Source organism: Tympanuchus pallidicinctus, unplaced genomic scaffold (assembly GCF_026119805.1).
Source record: "Tympanuchus pallidicinctus isolate F22 unplaced genomic scaffold, pur_lepc_1.0 scaffold6, whole genome shotgun sequence".
Lineage (NCBI taxonomy): Eukaryota > Metazoa > Chordata > Aves > Galliformes > Phasianidae > Tympanuchus > Tympanuchus pallidicinctus.
The window spans coordinates 1,909,930-1,921,157 of NW_026294780.1; the positions used below are offsets into that span (position 1 = coordinate 1,909,930).

The 11,228-nt window shown below is 44.6% G+C and overlaps 1 protein-coding gene across 3 annotated transcripts in view; it reads right to left on the reverse strand.

Moving 5' to 3' along the window:
- Window positions 1-10,904, reverse strand: part of WWC3 (WWC family member 3) — a 95,439-nt gene extending 84,535 nt beyond the window's left edge. For 2 of the 3 annotated variants that reach the window (XM_052664940.1, XM_052664939.1), the window contains exon 1: window positions 10,452-10,904. In XM_052664940.1, the coding sequence (XP_052520900.1) occupies window positions 10,452-10,663 (212 nt within the window). In that variant the 5' untranslated portion in view covers window positions 10,664-10,904. The remainder of the gene's footprint in view (window positions 1-10,451) is intronic. The other variant, XM_052664938.1, reaches the window with a different exon arrangement.
- Window positions 10,905-11,228: the final 324 nt, after the last annotated feature.

Below are 11,228 nucleotides of genomic sequence, written 5' to 3' on the forward strand. Positions count from 1 at the left end.
ACAGAAATCAAATGTCCATGCAGAGTCTTGAGCACATGGTGTCTATTTATCACAAATCTCAGTACAGCCATAACCACAAGAGCACAAGGTCTTGCTCTGAATAAACTATAAGCTGGAAAAGCACAGAATCATAGTTGTCTTATCTCAGAACTCAAACCAATGCAAAGTTTTTAAATGGTGTCATCACTCTGTATGTAGTTTTTTTTTAACTGAAATTTGACAAGTTACCTACTGGTAGACATTATACATGTATTTTCAATTTTATCCTGCAAAGGACAAGTCAGCTTGTACCTGTCTAGCTCATAAAGGACAACCAACAGGGTAATTTGTGTTTCTCAGTCGCTCTTACCGGCTAGTTAGACAGATATTCCTCCAACTGACCTATGACCAACAGTTGTGATGCTCCTTTAATCAAATTTTCTTGAGGTTTTTAGCTTAATTTATTTTAAAGTTTGGGTTTCAGAGACTTTTAACTATACACTGTATCATGTATTTAATATTTCAAGTCTTAGTTTGAACCAAAAGATGGAGGGAAAACAAAAGACACAAGCGTTTAAACAGCAACTTCCAAACACATGCAAAATACTTTCTCCATCTGCGAATGATCCCCGTATTGCCAAAAAGAAAATAAAAATGTTAATTTAGTTTTTACTCTGAACTTCTCTTCTAAGAATGTGTTCAAGCCCAACTTTGGACTGTATCGTCCTTTGAGAAGTGCATCACAATTTGTTTATGCTACAGAATTAGACAGTCATGCAGTATTTCAGCTGTTTTCCCAAGCACGGGTCAGCCACTCTTTCTAAGAATGCAGTGAGTATTAAGGTTTAAAAAAAAAGTCATTTTTAGCTGTTTAAATTCCAATCCAATATCAAATAAATCAACTCTGAAATATTATACGTTTCCAGCTTCGATATCAAACTCTGCATTTTGCCATAAACAATCCTAATCCTGAATGTGTGAATAAGCTTGAGCCTAAGTACAATATAAATCAAAATAGTTTCAACAAATTTCTCCGTACATATTTCATCCTGAAAGTAATTCTTTCAGAAAGCTATGGAAGATAGCTTTTGAATCTCTACTGCCAGTTCAAGAGTGTTGATATCACTGTACTTTATTTTTGTTCCAGTGCCAATTAAATATCCTGAAAAGCTTTCAAAAAAAGAAATGGAAAAAGGAAAAGAAAAAACAAAAACAAAGAGCAGTAACTTCAGTCACTAACTCAGCCCCTGACAGGGATCAGCTCCATTCACCAGAGGGCTAACAGCATCAGCATCTCCTCAGTCCACTACCAAGAGAAACAGCAGACTCATCACTGGATGCACAAGACCTTCCCACTCTAGCAAAACACCCACAGAAAAGATAAGTAGAAAAAGACAAAGTGAGAAATACTCCAGCTTACTGCAAAATGCAAATACACCTCAAGCAAGGATCATTAGGTAGGAATGTCTGGCTGAAATAATCGAATGTGCCATGAAAAGCAACAGATCCATCAATTTTTTAGCAGCTGCTCTCCTTGGTTGGAGCCCACAAGTTCAAATTAATTCTCCTACTAGGATAGAATCAAGGAACTATTAAGACGCTCAGAGCATGGCAGAACTAAACAGAACTAAATCTACATCCCTATTCCCTTGTCCAGAACCAGGGCTCCATCTCCACCAAATAGGCTCAGGACTGGTAGCCAGATAAAACTACGGCATAAGAGTTCTTGCCCTTCTCTCTAGTAGAGAGCTAAAATCCTTGCACATCATGTATTTCCAGAACTACAGCCCACTCCTCTTCAGCCTGGAAATTTCAACTTTAATCCATGCAGGCCCCTTAAAAATATCCCAGTCAAACTGCATTTGAGCAGAAGTAGCCCAAAACACTGCTGATGAAGGCACCTTCCAAGCCCTTCCAACAGCCACATCGTTTTGTTGTCTCCTCACTATGCCTTTTCTCTCTACCCCCTGCCCCAAGCACCCTGTATCTCCACTCCAAGCTGAGACCCACCTTGGAGGTTCTCCACATCCTGCTACCATCCACCCAACCTCAGATCTAACTCACTCGCACACTTCCAAGGCACTGCACAGCCATCACTCTCCCTGGATTCCCATCTGATACCCTACACACATCCTTCATTCTCTGCTAGCAGTAGCAACACTCACCAACTTCACCAACCCTTCCTGAACACTTCCAAGCTGTGACTGAGAACCCAGATCAGTTCTATTGGACATATCCCTCTTTACACTTCTAAGTAGCAATTTCAACACTGCTACCCAATGGAGGAAGTTACTGCGAAACCCATTTATGTCTCTTATATTGGTTTTTATACATCTGTCTCAGGTTTGAAAAGTGAATCCTTACTCTGAAATATACCTTGGAGCTTGCTTAGAGATGCGTTGTTTTATCATGGGAATATTTTAGAAATCAATAGTCAGGGCTGTTATTCACAAAAACTATTTACAGAAGAGGGTTTAAAACTGACTCGTCACTTTTGCCTAAGTCAGTTTCTTACTGAACCAACCTTAATTGCCATAAGCTAATTAAATATCCATCTGCCCTGAGGGCAAGTCAGCTCCAGGAGCTAAACCAGCCAGAACTCACCCTGCCAAAACCAGAAAAATGCAAGGCTCAACACTTTACTTTTGCCAGTTGTGCTTTCCACAAGGTCGGATACCACTGCAAGAGATGCAAGACTGTGGAGCTGGAGGGGAGGACATGCTGCTTTTGGCAGCAGGTAAAGCAGGTAACCACTCACTCAGCAGTGCCGAATTGCCTTGCTGAGTACGCACCCTGCTCTGCAATGGGAGGTACAAAAAGTACCTACAGGAAGGATGTTCTCCTCTTCAGTCAGCTTGTTGCAGCCAGAAACAAGCTGAAGATTACATAAAGCTGTGATACTGCCCAGCTTTGCTGGTGAATGTGAGCAGTCACATCTGTAGCAGATAAGACATTCAGGAAGTTCTATTTTTAACTCTGGGCAGAAAAAGTATTAGTTTTACTTTGTTTCACCAAAATACCAGCAAAATACTTCTGTTCAGCCTCACATGCAACTTCACAAAGCTCTACCTTTCAGTAAACAACATAAAATTATAAACCAACATGACATTTAACAGACACCTCCTATGGTACTTGTTAAGAGGACTTTCTATGTTATGCATGCATTCCTAATTTTATCACCTACAAGTCATTTGTTCTTATGTTTGCATAGTGCTGTCACTACATTTAGGTTCAATAAGAAAAAAAAAACAAACACTTTATCTCAAACTAAACTTATTATTAGAATCCAAGTCTTAAATGACTTTTATTTCTCCGTATAATAGAACTTAAGGCCCTGCCCTAGCCTCACCACATTTCAAATCGTGCTTTCCCAAACATGCAGATCACAGATCCTGAAAAGCAGATGCTCGCTTCAGAAGGCATTAATGCCAATACCTGATTTGCTTTTGACAACGCTTGGTGGTTTTTAATGCTTATATAACTCAGATATACATCCATTTACGCATAGAAGAAAACAGTCAAGTACTTTTCTGGTAGTTTTGAGCACTAACAACTTGCGGCAGGTGAAGATTTATCAGTTTATCAGATCCAGCTTAAAAGCAAGGCAGCCACAGACCCCTTCAAGAATAAGCCCCTACAACACGTGCCACTGTGCTGCTGCAGCACAATGAAGTCACAAGCCCTAATTTAGCCCTTTCTAGCCAGCACACAAACACAATAAGGCAGGTGTCTGCATTCACTGTCTAACTGCTGAAAATACATCCATTTTAAAGTCAGTAAGGCTACATATCCACAGCAAAAAAAAAAAAAAAAAAAAAAACCAACCTTCATTTTTAACAAAGGCTTAGAAAGCTCAACAATGCCCTTTGTTAATGAGGTAATCTCAACTGAATAGCTGCTTGGATGATTTAGCAGACATGAATTAGTCTTGCAGATTTATGCTACCCAGATTTTCAAACTACATGTATTTTAGCCAGAAGGAAAAAAAAAAAAAAAAAAAAAAAAAAAAAAAAAAAAAGCTAAATCCTAATTAACTACTATTGAGATAGACTGAAAACCTTTCATTTTAGGAAGATGGATGCCTTCCACCTCTACTTTTTAAGGCACTGAAGTAATACAAAAGCTTTTATAATCTTCAATGACTGAAGGCATAGCGCTCATTTTTGACAGTGCTGTATTACAAGAACAGTTTACCAGAAAATATGAATACTCACTTCATACAGACATTGCTTTTCCAAAGCAACAGAAACTCCACAAGAAATTAAAAACTACTCTTGAAAATACCCAATTCAGAGAGCTGAGAAAAAATAATAGTGTCAAATTATTTATAATGAATCAGGCCATTAACAATTACTTGCTATCAGAATCTAACAGTCAAAAGCAAAGACTAAGTTTGAATACACACCTGGCACTAACATTAATTCTGAGACACTTGCACTTATGCGTATTTTTAATCACAAACAACTTCATTCGAGTCTCTATATAAAAGTTAAATACCCGCCTATACCAGGCATAATGACGAAACAGATAAACAAATGCATCTCTTTTGAAAAGGCAAACAAATAGGTGTGTCGTGGCATCTACACATGACACTTTCCAAACAAATGTCAGCTACAACATGCCTTTAAATATATTAGGGAACCGTTTTCAACAAGTGCACAGATCAGACAGAGCAGTGCAGCCCCTTCTTACTGCACTGTGCTGCACCCGTGTTCCCAGCCAGATGCCAGAGAGCAGCTGCACGGCTTTCCCATCCTCAGCATGGATGCATCCAGGCTTGACATTTGCAAAGAAAATTCCAAACATCTGGAACTCAAGTAGTACTTTGTATGAGCTGTTTTTAATATAAATTCTATCAAGTCCACTGCATTTACTGCAAGCTTGGAGTAACTGAACTATGCAACTGCAGTGCCCCAGGTGTCTCAAGCGACAGAGGTAAACTGGATTTCTTCCTTGATGTATTCAGAGGAAAAAGCAGGCAGATAAATTCTGCACTTTCTAATGAAAGGATGGCTGCTCTCCCAATCCATATGAGATATATTTAGCTAGATATATTATATGTAGGCCAGGAGATGTACCATGCAGGGTAGGCAGTAAAAATAGATGTTTATAGACAATGGGACTTCAACTGATAGCTGACTTAGGCAGAAAACCACTGAATCAGATAGTTTCATCTAAAGAGCTAAGAAGAGAAAAACTATTTCAACATTTAATCTCTCTCATTATTAAAAACATATTGTATTTCTGTTTTCAACTTCTAACTGTCAGATATTATTGTAAATCTACTAAACAGAAGAGCTCTGCAGTCTCAGGTATCATCTCTTTCTACAACCAGTACTCTAACCACTTGTGAAACACCTCTTCAGCTCTCACGGGACGGCACATCTGCCAGACCCTTACTCATTCCATTCTTTCTGTTTTCTTTTTGGACAACCATCTTCATCTCTCACACGCTTATCATTGACAGCCTAGAGAGTAAATTTAACTAATTGCAACCTGCTTCCCTTTAATCATTTTCAAGCATCATTTTAAAAAGTACTTGTCTGCACCATGTAAAAAATCACTTTTTGATGTGAACACTCTGCATCGCACAAAGAAAGCACGTGACCTAAATTTGTCTGATCAACACTCAGCTTTCTTCCCATTCCACAAATAGCATCAGATCAAAACAAAAATATGAGCTAACACAGGTGACAATTAAAATACAATAAAAAGGAAGTGGTCGAGAGAACTCTCAAAGCACATAGGAACGCAAAGGATAATTTCCAACATGGCAGTGGTACTATCTGTGTTGCTTGTCTTCATCTCTATGGTCTGATTTCTGGGTGGTTTTGTGCGGATCCAAAAGTTGGACTTGATGATCTGTATGAGACCCTTTCAACTTGGAGTACTCTATCATTCTATGAATGAAAATGACACTAGTGTAACTCATGGTGGAGGAGTTGAAGCCCAACCTAGAAAAATGCTGTCTGTGAAAAATCTTGATTTAAATGATTCTTCTGATTGTCAGTGGGCTGCCCAGTACTGCTGACTGGACAGATATAGTGCAACAGTCCAGCAGACAATCCCTTGCCTTTAGAAAGAGCTCACTGCCTTTCTGACACTATCACACACAGGTGCTTCAGAAGATTCTTTGTCTTACTAGACATGCACTTCTTTCGGTCGTGGCAAAAGTTTGAGTATCCCTCCCAACCTATTTCATTTCCCAGCCCTGATCTGTCTTCAGAGTTGCTCCTCTCCACGTGTCAAGCAAGGCAAGAAAATGTATGTAGATGTTTATCACTAAAAATGCTCACTTAATACAAAAGCAATAATAGTTTAGCAACTTTAATCTGGAATTTTCCAGCTTTGAATATCTGGCATAAATATCTTTTGATTCAAGCTTCTCATTTGCAATCTCCACTCCTTCATAAAGCCAAGCTGGGGAAAGATAAACCACATCACACGGCATCACACCTCGCTTTGCCACTTGCTGTTAACATTAATTGCCAGATTATGCGAGTAGTTAGCTGTGGCAGCTTCTGTCCTGCTTCACAGAAAGAAGCAGCAAACTGGGTAATACAGCAAATACGTGATGAGAATGAGGAACCCTGGAATAGCTTTGGAGAAACAGTCAGCACTTCTGCACTTTTCTGTCCATTAACCGCTTCCTCATGCTCTTCTGCAGTTCACCCCTGATAACACGTCCCTGCTTACGGACTTCCTCAGGGTGACTCCTTTCAAGCCCATGAGCCTTTCCTGCTATTTCCACTTTCCATAACTTGGATTTTTTGACAGACTCCTTGCTCAGCATATCTTGAACCTCTGGATCCCTGCCTCACACTTCACACCTTGTTCTTATACTTCCCTTTCCAATTCTCCTCTCCACCAAGACTCTGCAGGCTTCTTTCCACTCATGTTTTCTGATTCTTGAGACTACAATGCTCCTTTTCCCTCGGGGTTCCCTGCACAGCCAAGAAAAGAGCTGACACCCTCATACCCTGAACCCTCACCAGACCGGTTTCCTCTTACCTGTTTTTCCCTGTCCTACTGGTTTTCAGGCCAGTTCCCCTACTTTTTGCTTCCCAGGCTTCAGGTGCCTTCTTCCTACCCCCCAGATTGCTTTGCTCTCCTCAGCCTACCGCAAAGACATCTCTCCATCTGTCAAATTCCAAGGCCAATCCTGCTTGTTCCCATTCTTCTTGCTCCAACTCATGTCCTCGACAAGGTTCCTCCCCCTGTGTCCAAACTAAGCAGATCTGAAGGCTCAGAATTAAATCATTGCTGAGGACACAGGACAGAAAAGCTCTCTGGTTTCAATTAAGACATCAGCAGTTCAGCTTGCAGGAAGCTTCTGCAAAACGTAGTTGCTAAAAATCCAAGTCCCTACCCAACTCATATGAATTTTTCAAAGCCTTCCAAACTGGCCCAAACAGATGATTTCTCCATGTAAAGACACTGTTTTACCTTACAAGTTTAAAGCTCTCTTTCCAAAGCATGTAAATCTTCAAATAAACAGACAAACAAGACAACTCGCATCAAATAGCTGAAAGAAACAATTTACCTTCCCTAGTGCTATTCTGAAAAAAATAACACTGCCTCTCAGCACAGAACACCTTTGCTGCACAGCCTTATAACAAACAACAACTGTAGTAAGATGTGGTGCCACCGGGATCATCAGTATCAACCACAAATGTAGTCAGTCTTTTATAAGAACATTTACAACCCTCAGTTATTGACCTACATCTCAATATACCAAGTGCTGTGCAAACAAGAGATAAAAAGGTCATTCGCCACCTTGAAGAACTTGCAATCTATTAAGATTAAAGACTGTTATAACAAGAGGAAAGTATGCACTGAACAGTTCCAGGTTAAGATCTACAGGATCTGCCAGACAAGCACCCAGCAATCTATACAGATCAACACAGCAATCTCCATCAACCTAACCACAGATTTGATACCAAAGATAAGCAGCTTTTCAAATCTGCTCATCTTAACACTCTTCTGCCATCCTCCCTTTTCTTTATTCATTTATTCCACTTTTTCTTACCCTACAAAAACCACACAGCATCCACTCCTGCATTCTTTAACCCTTTCTACTCTCTACCCCCAAATCCTTCACACAGCACAATTCTCCTTCGTTAACAGCTCCAATTAGTACTTCCTTCTCCTCTTTGCTTGATTAGGGCTTTTTTTTTCTTAAATCACTGTTTCATATTAAGTGCACTAGTCTAACTATACAAAAGGCTGAGAAATCTCAAAGGGAATGCTGAAAAGAAAAACAAATACTAAGTTTGCTACAGGGAAAGAAGAGCCTATGGGGATGCTTATAGGATTACTGCCCATAGGAAAGCTAGGAGGTGCTGATTCGCAGAGCCCTGATCATGTGCATACCATGGCCTGAGGTCCCATAGTTCTGCCCAGTTCCTCCTGGATAGAAAAGAAAGAGTTCCATGAACACAGAAACAAGGCATCCAATTACCAAACAGAGAATGCTGAGATACAATACAAGCATGTCATCCTATCCCTCACTTTTTCAAGTTCTTTTTGAAGGAACAAACAAAAAAACAACTTTAGTACCATTTCCCTGACACTTTTACCTTTCCTTCCAAAACTTTGGCAGAACACAACTAACCTGATCCATCCCTACTTCGCTGCTGCCCTCAGGAATCTGAACAGCTGCAATGAAAACCGAAAGACTGTGGTCACCTTCTCCTATACAGAAGAGACACCTCACTACAGCACCAATAGAAGCCTATTCACAATAGGAGATCAACTTTGCAGGACTAAAACTAGCTTCTGCTACTCGAATTCTAGAGGAACTACTGATGTTCATTTGTCAAAACACTGTCTTTTCTACTGCCCCAGTGCAGGTGTCTCAATCACATTTCTGCAGCCTATTCTTGCCCAGTGTGAAAAACAGCTTTGTTTAACAAACACCACTACAAAGTATTTCGAAAAATTTTCAAGCACTGTATGGAGTTTCAATTATTTTTTCAAGTTATAAGTTTAACAATGCCATTTAAGTTGAACGGTGCTACTTTCTAACTGCTTTCAAACACTGCAGCGAACTGCTAAAACTTTTTGTTATCCATATGTGAGAAATTGCAAGAGACAAAACTATCCCCCAAAATGCAATGGCAGGCATGGAATGCAGAGAAGCCACAATCTGTTATGTTATTAGTTTCCCTCAGAACAGAGTATTACAAGTAACTGAACACTAGAAACTACAGGTAGGTCGTAAAAAATGCGCTATCAAAAGCCAACCAGCAAGTATTTAATACATCAGCAAAACATATGTGCATGCATAAGTATGTCTAAACAAAGAGACAAAAGATCTTGATCCCATCAGTAAATATTTAGGCTATTTGAACTGTTATGTATCATTGTACGAGAGCAAGGATTGCTGAAATTGCTGCAGCCTTTAACCAGGCTGCGCTTAAATGTTTCTGTGGCCTGCTTAACATTCCAGGCATAGCTCTGGCAAGGTAGCTCTGGCCGAGGTTCAAACTGTCCTTGTCCAACTTTCACTTACTATAAAAACATTGTTTAATATAGAAAAGCATACACAGAGACATATGTTTCTTATTTTGCAGACACCTTGAATACTGACACTTGTGTTCAGTAACTCGACGTGGAAATTTTTAGGCGAAGGCTTTCAAGTGAGGCTGTATTTACCAGACGGCCCCGCTGCAGCAGACGTTTCCACACTCCCACAGGTTTTAAGCCGTAGCACATTCTTTATCGGCTGAGCACAACCCCATCAAAACCCGGCAATACGGACTGACCATAATGGAAATGAAGAGGCCAACCCGACCCTATCGCGCGCCCCAGGTCTGGGAGACGGCAGAACACTGTCCTGGAACGCAGCAGACAGCAATTTGTAGCAGGCCGTGTATTTGTCAAACTGAGAGAAGGAATGCACCGGTTCGCTTACCTCTACACAGCGATATCTTTTACGAGAAGGTAATCTACCAAATTACTGAGCTGCGCCTCAAGCTGCCTCCAATTAATTCCAGCCAGCTAATAAATCAATACGGGCGAACCACCCGGTTACAATGCTGCAATTCCAGTTCCAATTCCAGCGTCCGAAAAACAAAAACACGGCACTCCGTCCCGGCCCACACCTCTCCCGTCCCTCGGCCGGGCTGGGGCCGCACGCCCACCGCAGCCCTCATGGTGCCCCCGTAGCTTTACTCGGAGCCGGAGGCTGCGCACCCCGCCCCGCCACCCGGCGCGAGGCGCCCCGGGGGCCGAGGGCCGCAGCCGGCAGCGGAGCGGGCGGCCGGGCCCGGCGGGGCGCGGGACGGGGATCGGGACGGCCCCCACCCGACTGCCCGCACCCGGACAGCGGACCGCAGCCCCGCAGCGGGCTCGGACCGGCGCCGGGCGGCTCCCCGCGGCCGGAGCTCAGCGTCCGGGCCGGGCCCTCGTTCCCCGGAGCTCGCCCCGCCGCGGGCCCCTCCGCCTGCCGCGCTTCCCCACCGCCCTACCTGTCGCGGGGGTCGATCCACGAGGTCTGCCGGGTGTTGTGGTCGATGTAGAAGACGCGCCCGTCGAAGTCCCTCGCCTCCTCCCAGCCGGCGGGCAGCGGCAGTTCCGAACTCTCCCGGCCGCGCTGCCCGCCCGCCGCCGGCCCGCCGCCCTGCCCCGCCGCCCCTTGCTGCTGCCGCTGCCGCCGCCGTCCGCCGCTCAGCCACGGCATGGCCGCTCCGCTGCCTGCCCGCCGCCGCCCAGCTCCGGCCGAAACCCGCTCCCCGCCCGCTGCCGGGGCAGCTCCCGTCCCGCCCGGGCCGCGGCCGTCCGCCGCCGCCGCCGCCGCCTCCTCTTCCTCCTCCTCCTCCTCCAGCACTAACAGGCGGCCCCGCGGGGAGCGGGACTCGGGCGGCTCCGGCCGCGCCGCGCCGGGCTCATCCTCCCCCGCGCCGGCCCCGCTCCGCACCGGGCCCGGCCCCGCCGCGGCTCCTGACCCCGCCCGGGCCCTGCCCCGCGCCGCCGCGGTTCCCGGCCCTCGAGCGCGGCCCTTCGGCCCGAGCCCCCCCGCCCCGCCGCTCAGCGCCCCGCCGCCTCCCCCCGCTCCCGCCCGGCGCCGGCCCCGGCCATCTTCCCGCCCGCCCTCCGCCAGGGCCCGGCCCTCGCCTCGCCCCGCCCGGCCGTTCCCACGCCGCCGAGGGCCGGGCTGAGCCCGGGAGGGGAGCGGCGCTTCCCTTCTGCTCGGGTCCCTTCTGCCGGTTCGGACCGGCCGCCCCTTCCTCTCCGGCCTGCGGGAG